The sequence below is a fragment of the Sinohyriopsis cumingii genome, unplaced genomic scaffold (genome assembly GCF_028554795.1).
Source record: "Sinohyriopsis cumingii isolate HCF-2022 unplaced genomic scaffold, ASM2855479v2 utg003091l, whole genome shotgun sequence".
NCBI lineage: Eukaryota > Metazoa > Mollusca > Bivalvia > Unionida > Unionidae > Sinohyriopsis > Sinohyriopsis cumingii.
The window spans coordinates 112,134-129,158 of NW_028316394.1; the positions used below are offsets into that span (position 1 = coordinate 112,134).

The 17,025-nt window shown below is 34.5% G+C and overlaps 1 protein-coding gene across 3 annotated transcripts in view; it reads right to left on the bottom strand.

The window, feature by feature from the left end:
- Nucleotides 1-17,025, bottom strand: part of LOC149769880 (serine/threonine kinase-like domain-containing protein STKLD1) — an 81,053-nt gene that overhangs the window by 51,211 nt on the left and 12,817 nt on the right. For all 3 annotated transcript variants that reach the window (XR_016419030.1, XM_089949697.1, XM_089949698.1), the window contains exons 6-8: nt 7,149-7,219; nt 5,599-5,711; nt 4,889-5,088 (exon numbers count right to left, since the gene is read on the bottom strand). Coding sequence is in view for 2 of the 3 variants with exons in the window: in XM_089949697.1 (XP_089805823.1) it covers nt 4,889-5,088; nt 5,599-5,711; nt 7,149-7,219 (384 nt within the window). In the remaining variant the exon portion in view is untranslated. The remainder of the gene's footprint in view (nt 1-4,888; nt 5,089-5,598; nt 5,712-7,148; nt 7,220-17,025) is intronic.

Sequence of the window (17,025 nt, forward strand, 5' to 3'; positions counted from 1 at the left end):
AGCCTTAGGTAGAATAAGAAAATGAGCATATAATAAAAGGGTTACTGCATTTGTATGGGAAAATATGAATTCGTTTTGTCAGATGGATATACTGCACTCCCAAGGTCATGCAGTATTCCATCCAGAACACTCATTCATATTTTCCCATAATGCAGTAACCTACAATTAAAAAATGGTACATCTCTGGTATATATGCAATAGCCCTTGGCCTTAATATGCCTATCTATGCTATTTCTTATGTACCCCAGAGAGCACTGGTCATAGTCTGGATCATTCCATTTACAAATAGTTATTCCTAAATAACTTTTTAAATGATCAGAATGTTATTTTCAATATTGCATCTCTCATGTTTGCTGTAGACATTGTGATTATCATGTTTATTCATTTCCTTGTTTGAAACTCATCCACATCATTCACTTTATCATCTCAACTTTAAATCGACAAAACAACTTCTTTAGTTCATCCACAAACAAATCTAATAAAACTAGAACCTAAAGTGTCTACTACATGAATATACATCTTTAGTTTACCAAGTATTTCCTAATACTCTATACTCTTCTTAGACATGTGTCGTGCTGTATTAAGGTGTTTTCAGCATTGCAAAATACTGAACGATTCTGAGAATGTAAAGCTAATGGAGACAAATATGAGCTTATAATGAACATAAATATTTAAGAATCCTATGTTAATAAGAAGGAATCTTTTTCAGTTACCTTACTGAAAAGTTTTGAAGCTTCTCAGGTAGAGTCAAATGCACTATATATGTATGTATGTATGTATGTACGTATATATGTATGTATGTATGTATGCATGCATGCATGCATGCATGTATATGTGTGTGTGTGTGTGTGTGTCTCTTTGTGTGTTGGCTTTTCTCCATGATTATATCTTATGTACATCTGTGTTGTGTAGTTGACCTTGATCAGTAACAGAGTTTAGGGCTTACCTGATTAATGTCTTGTTATTTTGTAAACAAAATATTACATAGGTAATATTTGTCTATGATTTTAGATTAAGAGCATTGTTAATTGGAGGTTAAAATATTACCAAAAGAAGAGTTCAATATAATGTTTTTTTCCAGAAATTAAGAATATGCTAGAACCAAGCTGTTTATAAATTTGATGCGAAAATGACCCTCATCCTGGCTCTGTTATTGTGTCTTAGCATTTTACATAAATGCTGTTTACTTCCAAATTAATCATTCCTATTTTAACATCCAAAGCTGAATAAGTCTCATTGTTCTGTTCAGTTTGTTTTAGAGGATGTATTATAAATCACTATTTTTGGATTATTGTGAATTTGATCAAGGATAATTTGGACTATATCATTGGATTCCTCAAGACTGTTGGCACATTAGATCATTCAATGATACTGGCACATAAGCACCACTTGAATTCATTCAGAATACTTTATACTTTTGGACTTGTGATACAAGTTTTAGACTATTTGAATTTAATTCACAATACTGGAAGTTCCTTTTAAATGTTCACTTTTTATTATAGGGAAATAAATTATTTGTTGAACTTTACAAAAGTTGTTTTTTTAAAGCTCTTTTCTGGTACAAAAATATAGTTTACAAACACTGTGGGTGTGGTTGTCTTTGCATGTGTTTTTGTGTGTGTGTATGTGTGTGTGTGTATGTGTGTTAAAGAAAATGCCAGGTCACAAACTCAATAAGCATTGTAGCTGTAACACTTGCCAACAGATAAAAAAAGCTGATTTTAGATGCCTTCATTGTGTAAATCTACCTGAATTCATTATTTGTCATGACAAATTAGAGTAAAAGATCAGATTTTTTCCAAAACCACACTGACTGTCTACCTGTATTGCAAGTTAATCACAGCATTATCTGTACTTCAAAGGAGAATTCAAACCACCTGCTAATCATTTCAACCACACTATGAACTTCTGAATTGCTTTAGAATTGTTTAATCTTTAATCTCAATTCATAACTCCAATAAAATTCTTGCTGAAAGTCTCCATGATGTTTGGTTATCATGATCTAATCCCCTCAATATAGTGCTGCTGTACGGTGCAGGGTTGTAAAAGAGTAGACTGCAACACTGAAACAACCTCATTCACTTTTAGCAATTTCTTGACTAGTGATGAGTGATTTCTTTGTCCCTAGCTCTTTTGCTTGATTTGCCATCACATCTACAAGTCTGATTACACTGGTCAACAGTGAAATCATTACTGACTTGAAAAGGCCCTAATCTGTAGTATTTTGGTGTGCCGAACACGAATATAACCGTGAAAAATTTGTATTGGCTCTCGTTTTGAAGATATTCATATACCTCATTTTCTATGTTTCACTGTGTAAATTTCTCCAGTAGGACTGCAGCAACATCCGGAATAATGATGTAACATTGCATAATGCCATCATGCTCACATCATCCACAGTTGATTGCATCATTTTCTGATGCAATGCAATACTAATGCCATGCGGCTGCTGAAGTAAGTTGACGTCAGCAGTGTACTATACATGTGTAGGCCTATTATACTAATGCCAGGCGGCTGCTGAAGCTGACGTAAGCAGTGTACTATATAAAGCCCAATCAGATAGGTTCAGCATTTAAAATATTTTAGACATTGTGCAAGACAGTTCAAGCTACTGTTACATAAAACTTATTATTTTATCCATTTACGTACAATAAAGAACAGTAATGCCTCGAAAGTGTGTTAATACCGCGGACAATTTTTGCTATATTTGTGGGGAAGTGACATTTGCCAACCAGAAGAAAAGTATCAATTCTCAAGTAAAGAAGGCATATCATCTTTACTTCGGATGCAAGGTTGGTGACCAAGACAAGCCTTGGGCTCCGCATATATGCTGTGCTACATGTACAACACAGCTTTCACAGTGGTTGAATTGCAAAAGGTCATCAATGCCGTTTGCAGTCCCAATGGTGTGGAGAGAGCCAAGCAACCACCTAAATGACTGTTACTTCTGCTTGGTTCCTCCTCTTTCCGGCGGAATAACGAAGCGAAAGAAGTCGAGAATAGTCTACCCAAACATTCCGTCTGCATTGAGACCAGTTCCACATGGTGAGGGACTTCCTATTCCAGAACCTCCAGCAGAATATTCTCTTGATTCATCTGACGAAGACAAAGGTGAGTCGACCTGTTCTTCTCCTGGTCCATCAGCATGCAGTGATCCAGATTTTCACTGTGGTGCATCATCAACCCCACACAGAATAACACAGGAAGAACTAAATGACCTGATTCGTGATTTGGACTTATCAAAGAACAAGGCAGAATTGCTAGGATCAAGACTCCAACAATGGAATCTTCTAGGAGAAGATGTCACAATTACTGCATATCGAAAGCGCCACCAGCAATTGGAGCCTTTCTTCAGAAAGGAAAGTAATCTGATATTCTGTTCCGATATTGAGTGCCTCATGAATGCTTTAAAAATTACTCATGACCCACAAGAATGGAGACTATTTGTGGACTCTTCGAAACTGAGTCTCAAGGCTGTGCTTTTGCACAATGGAAACATTCTTCCATCTATTCCAGTAGCGTATGCTGTCCACATGAAAGAGACATACGATAACTTAAGGCAGCTACTGAATTCCATTGAGTATAACAAGTACAGCTGGCACCTCTGTGGTGATTTGAAGGTAGTTGCCCTTTTAATGGGACTGCAGCAAGGATATACAAAATACATGTGTTTCTTATGCGAGTGGGATAGCCGAGCAAGGGAAATGCACTACATGAGGAAGGAATGGACTCACAGGCAGAATGTAGCCATTGGAGAGAAGAATATCCAACACCCAGCTCTGGTTGAGGCTCAGAAAATCTTGCTACCACCCCTTCACATCAAACTAGGTTTGATGAAGAACTTCGTGAAAGCCATTGACCGGACATTGCCAGCATTCCGATACCTGCATGAAAAATTCCCTCGACTCAGCGAAGCAAAGATTAAAGAGGGAGTTTTTGTGGGTCCTCAGATTCGAGAGCTTTTCAAAGATGACCGGTTCAACAACTTGCTGGAAGGTGACGCGAAACAAGCATGGAATGCTTTTCGCCTAGTTTCTACAAACTTCCTCGGAAATGTTAGGGCAGAAAACTATAAGGAACTAGTAGAAGACATGTTGATGAAGTATAAGAAACTTGGCTGCAATATGTCTCTAAAGATTCACTTCCTTCATTCCCATTTGGATTTCTTTCCTAGCAACTGTGGTATTGTTAGTGATGAACACGGCGAACGTTTTCATCAAGATATCGCAACAATGGAACAAAGATACCAGGGAAAATGGTCCACTACAATGCTGGCTGACTACTGCTGGACACTCCTCAGAGATGCTCCTGAACAGCTGTACAAGAGACAGGCGAAGAAATCTAAGATGTAGTCAATGACTTGATTTTTTATAGGTAGGCTATTACAGTTGACCTTTTACTATTGGAATGCATTTCGTTATGTAAACATTAATTTCTTGCAGATTACAAAAAAACTAGAGCCAATTTTGCAATTTGACTGTCATATTCGTGTTCAGCACATAAAAATTGATAAGAATTGACTAATTTTATTTCAGTAATATGACTTTTGTAAAAATTTGTTGTCCAGTGTTATTTTCAGTATTTAGCATTTTGACAAAACAAATTACAGCATGTATTCTGTCATTTTTTATTTTATAATGCCTTTTATAAATATTTAAAAAAATCCTATAAAATTAACAAACAAAATCTATTCATGAAATTTAAATTACCAATAGTACCAGCATAATTAGATCAGTGTATACAAAAATGGTGTAAATCTGTGCTCCAATTTATTTTACCTGTAACTCTTTGCAAGATTTCCAAAAAAGCCTTTAAACAGTGAGGTTGGGCTTTTTCTTTTGTTTTTGAGAGGTATAATTAGTGCACATAAACAATTAAAAGTAAAAACCTTTTCAATGTCTTCAAAGACTTCCTCAAGCACCAATGGTTCTTCTTTTATTTCCTGAAGTTTAGATATTGCCAGGTTACTGTCATAGCATCTGGTGGTGACAAGCTCAAAGAGAACACACCCCAAGGACCAAATATCACCCTTCTCATTGTAACATGTCTTTTCATCATGACATTCAGGTGGCATGTAATTCAAAGAACCTAAAGTAGAAAGATTTTATCACTTAAACAAATAAATATGTGTGTCAGTATGTATATTTTCAGAGGTTACATTCAAACAGCTGTTACATGTAAGTAATATGTTCAAATACATAAAATGAACTTCTCCAGACTGTTAGATAGTGATAGGTCAATTCTTTGATAATAACTTCTCTAGAGAGTTTCTAGACAACTCTTGCACAGCCTCTGATCAACTCTTCTATACTAAACTTATGCTGACTGTTAGATAGCCTCTGATAAGTTCTTGTACCAATTTTACAGCAAAAGTAGAAAGGTTCTCTTTTAAAATGTCAAAATGGGAATTTTTTTTTTCAGTGTATGTATGTATGTATGTATGTATTTCTATATGCATTTATGTATGGATACATGCATGTATGCATGGGTGGGTTAATAAATGAATACATAAATTATCAGATATGTTCATGAATGGATTGGTATGGCAAATGACAACTGTATAATTTGTTTCATTGTAAACATTAAGTAGTAACTCACTGATTGAAGCTCTGGTACATGTCAAGGCATCTCCTACAACAGTGGCCACACTGAAATCTCCCAGACAAAGTGTCCCATCATCCTTCAGAAAAATGTTGGAAGGGCGAATATCCCTGTAGACAGAAACAAAATTGTAATATGTTAAAAAAATTTATCAATGAAATATTTTAATGGTGAAGATAAGTCCAATAAATATTACCGACAATTCATAATCTGCAGGACTGACCACTCACTTTTTATTCACAGCAGCGTATGATGAATTATAGATTAAGTCTATGTAAAACAGTGAAATTAATGAAACCAGTACTGAGGCAGAATGCTGAAACTGTTATTTCAGTATACTGGTACAATGTCTGACCCAAAAATAAAAAAGTTTTCAATGATACGGACTATGGTAGGTTTACAAAAGTATTTAACTATGTTCAAAATAGTTAGGATGCTATAAAATGTAAAGATGTCATCAATTAAACTTCAGTCTTACACATTATGTTTTCATCATATGTGATAATGTGATAAACAGAGTCATTTTTACTTGCTCATTTAATATAAAATTTATAATAATTGTTACATAATTGGAACATAAAGTTTGCATTTTGCATACCAAATATTGTAAAACAGATAAACCATTCACTATGAATTCATATATATATATATATATGAATTCATATATATATATATATATATATATATATATATATATATATATATATATATATATATATATATATATTTCTGAGAATCAATTTTCCACTTTTACCAGATATATTTTAGCAGAAACATAAATTCATGGATGGGAAAGGGAGTCTTTGTCTTTACTGTAATGATCCTACCATGTATCGGAATCACGATGATTTGTTGTCAGATTTGGAATGATGATGATATAAAAAACTGAAGGTCAGCAATGCAGTACAAACTGGAGATATCCTTCAAGTTAAGCAAGTGCATTTTTTAATTAACTGTGAAATACAATATTAATACAGAGTACGGTGTTTTATAGTATCTGTTCTATATAAACAGGTTTAAATAATAATAATCCAGGAATTGTTTTAAGATGGGCAGCTGCCACATTCATGCCAATTTCAAAGAACCTAGTTTACTTAATAAAAATGCGGATCATATTTTCATGCCCTACCTTCAGTTCTTAATTAAGCACTCCTATATTCAAATTATGATTCCCTTTTAAAAAATGAACAGAGAAGCACAACCGATTTTCATTTCTAGAAAAGACCCTGACAATCACTAACATGCATATTAGATATAAATAGAAATGGTGTATAGGCAATGCTGAATAGAGAAAAACAACTGAAGACTTTGTGATACTTGGCTAAGCATATGTCTTCATAGTCGTTTGCATAAAAGTAGTACATGCATAACAATAAAAAAATCATGATTACAATAACATTATTACTTTACCAATGTATAATATCTTGCCGAGTCACTAAAAGCAAGAAATCTATTAAAACTGGCAGGATGTGAATAAATATTAAGTAACCTGCATCATGCATTTGTTATGAAAATAGAAATCACGGAGGTTTTTCTCATTAACTTACCGATGTATGATGTTCTTTTTGTGTACAAAAATTAATGCCTCAAGTATTTCTCCAAGCCATTTTTTAATTTTCTGAAAGATATGATCAAAAATTAGTTTGGTAAGCATGTTCAAAAGGACCACACATTATTGGTATCTTTAAATATGACATTTACATCTGACATAATGATTCAAACCTCTCTGTTGTAATTCTCTTAGTATAATTTAAACCAGTAAACAGATTTGTTGATTTACTTTAGAGTACTACTAATGGTTTATTATGGCAAGCAATTCACATATCTTTCTGAAAAGTTAATGATTTATTTTATTAGATGGATGATTAATTACTGTGACAAATATATACAACTCTCCCTTGTTATAACATGGTAAATGGGATCCAAACATGTGCCAATTGCATTATGTACAGAAATGCTGCATAACACAAATTATATCCCAAAATCTGATTGCATTTATGTTTTTGCAAAGGGGTTGTGGTCATGGAAAAAGAAAGCACCAAACCAACATGATAATAATAAATAAAATATTTATTTACCACATAAAAGTAATTTTGATCTCAAACTAATCAAACATTTCATGTATATATAGGTAATAATATTATACTGAAGCATGGAGTTGTGTTTTTAAATCTATAGTCATGTATTTCAAAGGTCAATCTCTCATGGTAATTATTAAACATGAGTCCCAAGTGGGCTTTAGATCATCCCCTGTCTCGTTTGTTGGTTGACCATCAGGCTCAATGAAGTCAATCCTGCGCTGCTCTTTAATTACTGATGGGTCCTCATGTGGCTGATGAGTCTGATACGAGATGCGCATATCCTGGAGCAGTGTGTACACTGGAGGCATGGGTTGGTTCTTGATGTTAAGGACTTCCTGTGGCCCCTGGAATCAGCAACTTTCGTTCTGCAGACATCCTCGAAGATTTTGCTCCCATTACTAACAGCTGCATGCCAGCCAGGTCTATCCTTGGCACAGGACTTGAGGTTTGTCACAGATATCGAGCAGCATCTCAGGCTGTCTTTGATGGAGTCTTTGAATCTTTTCTTTGGGCTACCAATTTTTCTGTGTCCAATAAATAGAGCTCCATACAAAATCTGACGTGGCATTCGAGACTCCTCCAAACGGATGATATGACCCATCCACCGTTGTTGGGCTCTCATGATCATTGCTTTGATACTGGTCAAGCCTGCTCTATCCAGCATGTCTAGGTTTGTCACTCTATCTTGCCATATGATGCCCATAATCTAATGCAGGACTCTCATGTGGAAGCACTCAAGTTGCTTGATGTGCTTCTTGTATGTTGTCCAGGTTTCACATCCATATAGGAGACTTATTAACACAACTGCTTTATATACCTTTATCTTGGTGGACAGTTCGATATTACTGTGACTCAACATGTGAGAGTGGAGACATCCTAATGATTGACTGGTGCTGCTGATGCATGCTGTTATCTATTGTATTCAATAAAAATTACCTAAATACTATTGTTGTTTTTGGTTGTTTTTGCTCGTGTGAGCAAGATGCCACTCACGTGAGAAAAATCTTCCTCACCTGAGCAAGATGTTGCTCACGTGAGCAGATCTTGCTCATAAGCATGCCATTTTCACATGAGCAGACTTGCTCAAGTGAGCAAGATCTTGCTCTTGTTAACAATCCCTGCACATGTGAGTTTCTTATTAGAATCTATTTGCTCACATGACTTATATCTAATTTGCATGTTAAATTGCACATGAGACTAACATGAGTTAGATCTCACGTGAGAATCTCATGTGCAGAAGGGTAGGCAGTTTTGGTGTGGGTTGTCAAGCAATCCATCGGAAGATATGATGCTTCCAAGGTACTTGAAGTGGTCAATAGCTTTCAGATTGGTGTCTTCGATAGACAAAATAGGGGGGCGATCTATGGTGCCTGGGACAGGTTGGTGAAGTACCTGTCTTGATAGTGTCTAATATGTGCTTAAAAGCCAAGAGTAATCTCTCTGTAGAAGTTTTTAACATATTTCACTGAACATGTGGTTAAAATAACTGTTACAGTTTCTGTTTTAAAATAATTTCATCCGTATGTGATGACAGTTCAGCATTCATTTGTCCGATATTAAAAACATTTTATGTCAGGTTGGTTTTCATTAAAGTTGTTCAAATTATGTTCTGCAATTTTTAAATAAAGTTGTATAAATGTTTCTCTGATGGACGATTGAAATAATGTACACAATTTAAAATACCTTCAAGACAGAATACTTTCTTTTATATTTGGTAAAATTCTGTTTAGTAATGTTTGAGTGAATATGTGTGTGTGATTTGGATTTTTAATGTAGCTTTAACAATTTTTCAGTCATATCGTTATGATGTCTGTGGTGTGGCAGTTTATTATTTAAGTGAAGTCTAGCACTGAGGCATTATGCTGCTAACATGTAGCATGAAGTCCCATCCAGTCACATTATCCTGACACCAGGCCAAACAGTCCTAACACTAACCTCAATGCTGAAAACCCAGCGAGGCAATTGTTAGTACCATTTTTATAAGTCTTTGGCATGACTCGGCCAGGGTTCTAACCAGTAATGTTCGAGAAAGAAGTTAAAAGTTTTGTCTATTTTTAGTAACAGCAACCATATCTGTAGATATTCTGTTGATATGCAAATTTGAAAACCCTTTATTGAGTAGAATTTTGTGATGATGTTGTTTAAAGGTTTTTCTCTTCTTTGGAATAGTAGCCAATTTTGATGTAGGATCTGCATACCAACCCTATATCTGGTAAGAATGATTTTCAAATTTGGAAGAATTATGCTTGGTACTTTCTTGAGAAAATTTTGTTGAAAATTTTAATATTTTTTAGTGGTGGTGGCTTTTGGTGGCACATCAAGCTCGTTGGACAAATCTGAAACTTTTCATGCCAAAGTGCGTTTTGTTAACTCTGATGAAACAAGCAGTTCTTGAGAAGATGTTGTTTAAAGTTTTTTTTTTATAAATATAGTAACAGTGACCATATTAAATGGTTGGTTTACATACTTGAACAAATATCTTTATCAGGTTATACTTAGTGGTTTCTGAGAAGAAGTCATTTAAAAGTTAGTCTAATTTTAGTAACAGTGGCCATCTTTTATAGCAGATCATGAACATCTGCATACATATGAAATCTCTACATGACAGAATATAAATTTGTCCAGTAGCGTGGAGAAAAAGATTAAAGCAAGTTGAGGGATGATGCACAATGCATGCCAGATGCAGGACTGTACCATATGATCATTTAGCTTAATAGCCAGGTGAACTAGAAATGGAGCACCAGTTTTCATATAATAACATTAACAGCTGAAAATAGTGCATAAAGTTTTCATATATATTTCATACAGCTAGGAATGCAGTACTACATTGTTTTCATATAAATATGATACAGCTAGAAATGAAGCAAACTATTTTCATATGCACCTGATACAGTTAGCAATGAAGTATACTGTTTTCCTTTATACCTCATACAGCTTGAAATGGAGTATATTGTTTTCATATAAATATGTCAGTGCACATTTCTACTCGAGTTCTGACAAAGGACAGTGAAATCCATCTTGTTTTGAAAATAACACAGAACAACGTCATTATTTCTATCTGTTTATCCCGTACAGAAAAATCTCACCAGTTCACATGAGCTGCTCATAAGCTGCACATGAGAACCTTGTTAGAAATGTATGCAAATTGGGTAGATTTTGCAGGCTCATGTGTGCAGTTTGGTAGATCTTGTGAGCCAAGGAAAAACTAACCTGATTCTCACGTGAGCAGATTTTGCTCACGTGAGAATCTAAATTTTCACATGAGAAAGTAGAACTTAGAAAACATTCTTTTCCATTACATACAACCATGTTTGAAAATAAGGCAGAGTTCTAATTTCTCACATGAGTTATCACATGAGAAACTTGAACTTTGATTCTGATTAAACACTTATTTCAAATTTATTCAAGGTTGGATTTTCTCATGTGAGTTATCACATGAGCAATTTGGACTTAAATATTTTGTGTAAATGTTGAATGTCAAGCATCCCCATTATTGTCAAATAGACATCATTTCTATTTTGCACTTGTTCATGTTGCTTTGTTGTATTTTTTAAATTTTAAAACATCTTCAACTTATTTTCTCACAGTGAGTTTTAATCTTATTTTGACCCAACAGGCTCCTTGTATTTGAACATATTAAGGTTCATTTCACTGTTCATAAAACGAAACAATTCAGAATTAAGGTCTCGTATAACCAGACTACCCATTAAACTTTAACAGCTGTCAAAGAATAGAGTTAATAACTTGCATACTGATCGTGGTTAATGTTTAATAAAGTAATCCGTAAAAAGGTGAAATGTTTCTCTCCCCAAAATACACAGTTTACAAATATAAAAAGGAAATAAAACTTTTGCCCTAAAATGAATCCTATGTTCCATAAACATATGATGCAACTCCTTTATTCACAAACTTCTTAAACCCCACTATAAAATTGTAAAACAAATACATAGCCACATATCTGGGAAAAAAATAAACACTGATGCACAGTCCTTTTGGCCTAATAAACTCTCAAGTCATTTTCCAGAAAAATTGGAGAATTACATAAACTACGTCATTTTCTTGCATGCCTAACATTCGCACAAAAAGTTAATACAATCTTATACTTACTGAATTGTGTAATTCGGCTTAGGGGTCATCCATTTAGTACGTACGCAAAAATCTGGCAAAGCTTGACCCCCCCCACGCATGTATACTTTTTTTACGCCCCCCCCCCCCGCATACATACGCTTGACTTCCCCCTCCCCATATTCTATAAAACGGCCTATATGTTTAATCCACACAGAAACCATAAAGGATTAATAATATTAACGTGTTTAATAAAATATTGTCCACCAACGTTGAATGTCTGGCATCAAAGAAATATGCGGGGTAACATTAAACATTTGTCTAGTGTCCGCCAAAATTCAAACTCCAACTGAACAGTCGAACAGGTTACGTATTAGACAAATTATTATGGAGGTTTCACCCCAACCCCGTTTCCTATGCATATGTACATTATCAGGAAAAGAAAAAAACATGTACTGTACATAAAATTTAATAAATCTGTAAGAAACTGCCTAATCCAGTCGTGTTTGGTTGTGTAGCTGTTTCGCACTGTTTTACACGTGTATATTCTTGGCAATGGAAAATTTTGCTTATTTGCAGCAATTTAAATGTTCTGATCATGTCATTTCAAAGTTTATAAAAGAAATTTCCTATTGAAATAATCACAAAACAAATCACTGACGTTTCCGTTAACTTTTCTGTGACCCAGGTTATCAGAGTACACGGTGGAAGAATTGGCTTGTTAGAACCATTAGAGTGTCCTATGGGGCATGGCTCGGCACAAGCTACTGTAAAAACATCAAAATTAACTTGGTCTATATTAAATAACTTATTAATGATATGAAATCACTTATAGCTCAGTTTTTATGAAACATCAGATAATAAAACAGCATTTATTTGATATATAAAATATAACATTAAGAAATACCCGAGTACATGTGTACAAAGGAGTGTAAAACCAGAAGGGGTCGCATCCTTGCTTACAATTTAAATGTCAGTCATACAGTAGTATAAAATAATAAAAGTATTATTTTTATACTAAATGTATGACTGACTTTTATACTGTAATCAACGATACAAGCCCCTATGCGTACAACGTGTTTGCTAATAATTTACCCTTTATGGCGTCTCAGATAAACTCAACAGATGCTGGATGTTGACCTACAGTGTACATGTAGAATAGCACTTTTAAACCGAACAGACAGAAATTTACGCGTGGGCCATGTTCTCTTAGCAAGGGCCACGCTGTTTATGAAGAAAGTTATTTAATATTCTCCTGCAACACGTTTGCTCTTAAAACATTCTGACAGCAAGAGTGTAGACATTATTAAAATATAGAAATTTCCAACACCAACATCTAAAGATGTTAATTGCCAGTACGAAACAGAAGACGTCGACGTGCTGTTAGGGAAGATTCAAGGATTATGAAAGACCGGTTCTTTGCTGAGAAAGAGGTAAGTTACTTTTTCTCATTTCTTTTTACAATTTTCGCATATAGAACGATCAAAGTGGATAGCCTGAATCATCGACATTATAAGCATAAGCATAAATTCGCATGGTCGTTTAAAACTGAGCCAAGGGTTTGTTTCAGATTTTACTTAAAGATCAACCTCCCTGTTTCTAAAAATGATATCTACACCACACTATCATCGAATATTTAAGACTTCCACAATTCAACTGTGCAACCATGTCTGGCTCTTACCCCCACCCCCAATAATAATGCGGGCGCCTCAGTGAGGAGCACTTGCGTTACCGATTGAAACAATATGTAGAAACATAAATGTTCTTCGTATTATTTTATTGCTGATTGGGTGGATCAAGATAAGCATACACGATTGAGAACCAAATGCAGTAGCTTAATTCATGATTTTATTCCTAAAAGACATTTGCCCTGTCTGTCAAATATTTTGATTGGTAAATTTAAAATAGAGATTTAATTGGATAAGGATTACAGCTTTTCTTAATGCTTATATACACTTATAGACTAGGACTCTTTTGCCAACCAAATCATTTTCTCATTTCAGTGCATTCTTTCTGTTCTGCATTGATTAAAAAAAAGATCAATTATACTAATTTTTATGTTTTTACAGATTAAATTTCATGAAGGTCACAAAATTTAATGAACACAACAAAGTTAGCAATCATTTGAAAGAAGTGCAAAACACTGACAGCAACAGGAAGAAGTCAGACAAAACTGCATTGCCATGCTAGAGGAAATTCCAACTCCAGTAAAGGGTATGTATAAGACGCTTCAAATCTTTTGATGTAATACACATGACAACATATGCATTTCAGACTCTAAAATTTGACCCCCAATACATTTTTTTTTTAAAATATAAAAATTGGAAACCAGATTTTGAATTTCTTTATATATTGCAAATGTACATATTTTGGAAAAATGTATCCTAAAAGTTTTGGAGAAATCTTCCAGAGCACTGTTCCAGAAGTAGAGATGTCAATTTTTTGGAAATTTCTAATGTGTACCCATCATTCCTAACGACTGGTAACCAGAGTATACAATCAAAAGGAAATTGTATTAAATGTGAAGCTGAACTGCTTTGTTGTAGGTTCACATGTTCCAACCCCAAAAAGAGCTGTAAGCATAATTATTACTAATATAAGTGGCAAAAATCATAATCTGAGAACAACAAGTATAAATTACATGCCATTATTACAGAAAACTGTATGAAAAATGTATATGCAGTTATAATTTTTGCCACAAATCAGCTGAACTCGTGTGGATTAGTAGTATGGATGAGAATAGACACAAAAGAAATTGATAAATTATTTGTGCATAACAGTCATTTCGACTAGTGTACATGTCTACAGTAACTTTCGCGAATCGTCATAAAGTCCATAAATGTTGATTGTTGTATTATCCTCAACCTGCCATGGTTCATCCCATAACGACGATCCAGTGCAACATGATTTTAAGTTTAACAAAATCTCTTTTCTCTAACATTTTTCAGTTACATAACATCCACCAGTTGCATTGATACATCCCGGGTTATTTTTGTTGTTGTTTTTTCTTCTTTTTCTAAAAATGATATCTGGTGCCATTTATTTTCTATTTAAGCTGGACTGCTATGTGTGTAGTATCATAATAGAATGAATCTAGGGCAAATGGTTTCACATTCAAGAACCTGTCTGTTTTCTTGGAACTGTTTGATGTAAAATTCATGCAGAAGTTATAAATGCATTAATTTTTATTTGATTTTTTCAAAACTGTTATTAAGTAGCAAACTTTTTTTATCTTTATATTTCAGTCTGTATTGTTGTCCATTACATTCATTTTTTGTCCTAACATGGTGGTATAAGAAGTGCATGTTACAACAGCCATGTTAAACCAGACATTCATATTGTGCTTAATTTTATTTGACCCAGATAATGTGACCAGGATCTGAAAACAAGAGTGTTTTAAGTCATGAGAAAAATGGCACATGAACCATGGACAGGCATGAAGTTAGGATGGTCAGGCTTGAAATATCAGCGTTGATTCTTAAATAGGTCACTTAGAAAGGATTGTATTATTATACAGACCACGTATGACAACTAAATTGTAAGCAACCATATGAGCCCCTGTGAACACTTTTTTTTAACAGGTACCCAATTGTTCGTTTTATTACCCAGGTTATTATCTATGGGAGAATACCCAGGTACACATTGGCATCTTTATCCTGAAGTAGTCAAATCTGGAATATGCAACATGACTTGCAGGTATCTCATCAACAGTGCAGTTTATATGTTTGCTACTGAACTATGGTAATTCTGTTGGTAGAGCTATTTGACTCATAGTCCAAAGGATGAATTTTCAGACTGGGTTGGCTGCATAAGTGTGTCCTTGGGAAAACAGTTGGCTCCTACTTTCACAGTGTGATAAAGTGCCATCTAATCCAAACTACAATTATGTATTTTGTCTTTACCTTGTAAAACGAATCTTTAAAAATCAACCTTACATAATGTCTCAAATGCTGTGATCAGAAGAAAAAAAACTTCTACCAACTTTTTCATCTCCATTTCAGGTTTCATTTTTCAGCAGTTCAAAACTCAGCCTGCTAACTTAAATTCAGTGGTCAACAGAAAGTGCATTGATTCAAAGAGAACAATCTCCAAGTGAAAATATTGTTGCAGACTGGCAAATAATGAAAATCAGAAGCAGGAATGTCAATTACACATTTTGTTTGCTTCGAATTTTCTGGAACAGTGAAGAATGGTCTTCATGTGAAGCAAATTTCCAGCAGTATCTTTCCATATGACCTTAAAGTGTTTAGAATAAATGTGATGTATTAATATAATAGGTACATACATACATACATACATACATACTCTAGTTGTCTTACCTTATTAAAAGATCACTAATCGAACTCAAATTATATGCTTATGATTACTAGATTTGAATATTGATCTTACTCTGTTTAATTCTTGTATTCAATAAAAACTAAATACTATAGTTGTTTTTTGTTGTTTTTGCTCATGTGAGCAGATGCTGCTCACGTGAGCAAAATCTTGCTCACATGAGTGAGGTGTGGCTCACGTGAGTAGATCTTGCTCACGTGAGCGAGGTGTGGCTCATGTGAGCAAGGTGTGGCTCACGTGAGCAAGATATTGCTCTTGTTAACAATTCCTGCACATGTGATTTTCTTATTAGAATCTATTTGCTCACGTGAGTTCTACCTAATTTGCATGTTAAATTGCACATGAGACTAACCTGAGTTAGATCTCACGTGAGAATCTCATGTGCAGAAGGGTAGGCAGTTTTGGTGTTGGATGTTCTTCAAAGATAATGCAAATCCCACAGTGGACATATGCAACAAAGACATTTACATCTCGTATCATCTGCATGATGTAACTGGGATTTTTCAGAAAGTTACATCAACAGACAATGTCATTCAATGAGATGCTAAACTGGATTGACATCAATGGTTGGCTTGCCCCCAGTGGCAAAATGGAGCATACACTAATGTAGGATGTGTCCTGTGTGTCACATGTACTAATGTGTAGGTAAATATATTTTGGCTGTGTACTATTTGTTTTATTAATAGTCCTTACCATAACCTAGTTCTCTTGGATGTTATTTTCTTGGGCACATTATACAAACAAACAAAATTAAAATACTGTTGTTTTCTGTATGGTGATGGAATAAAGCAAGCTGATTTGTAATCCGTAATCTTCATGGACAAATTGGAAAGTTTCGACCTGCTTATTCTTTTGGCAAATGTTTACTGTGACTAAAGATATTAACTAATGCAAGTTCCAAAATACTGATTTATGATCTGTATGTTATGGATGCCCATCTCAG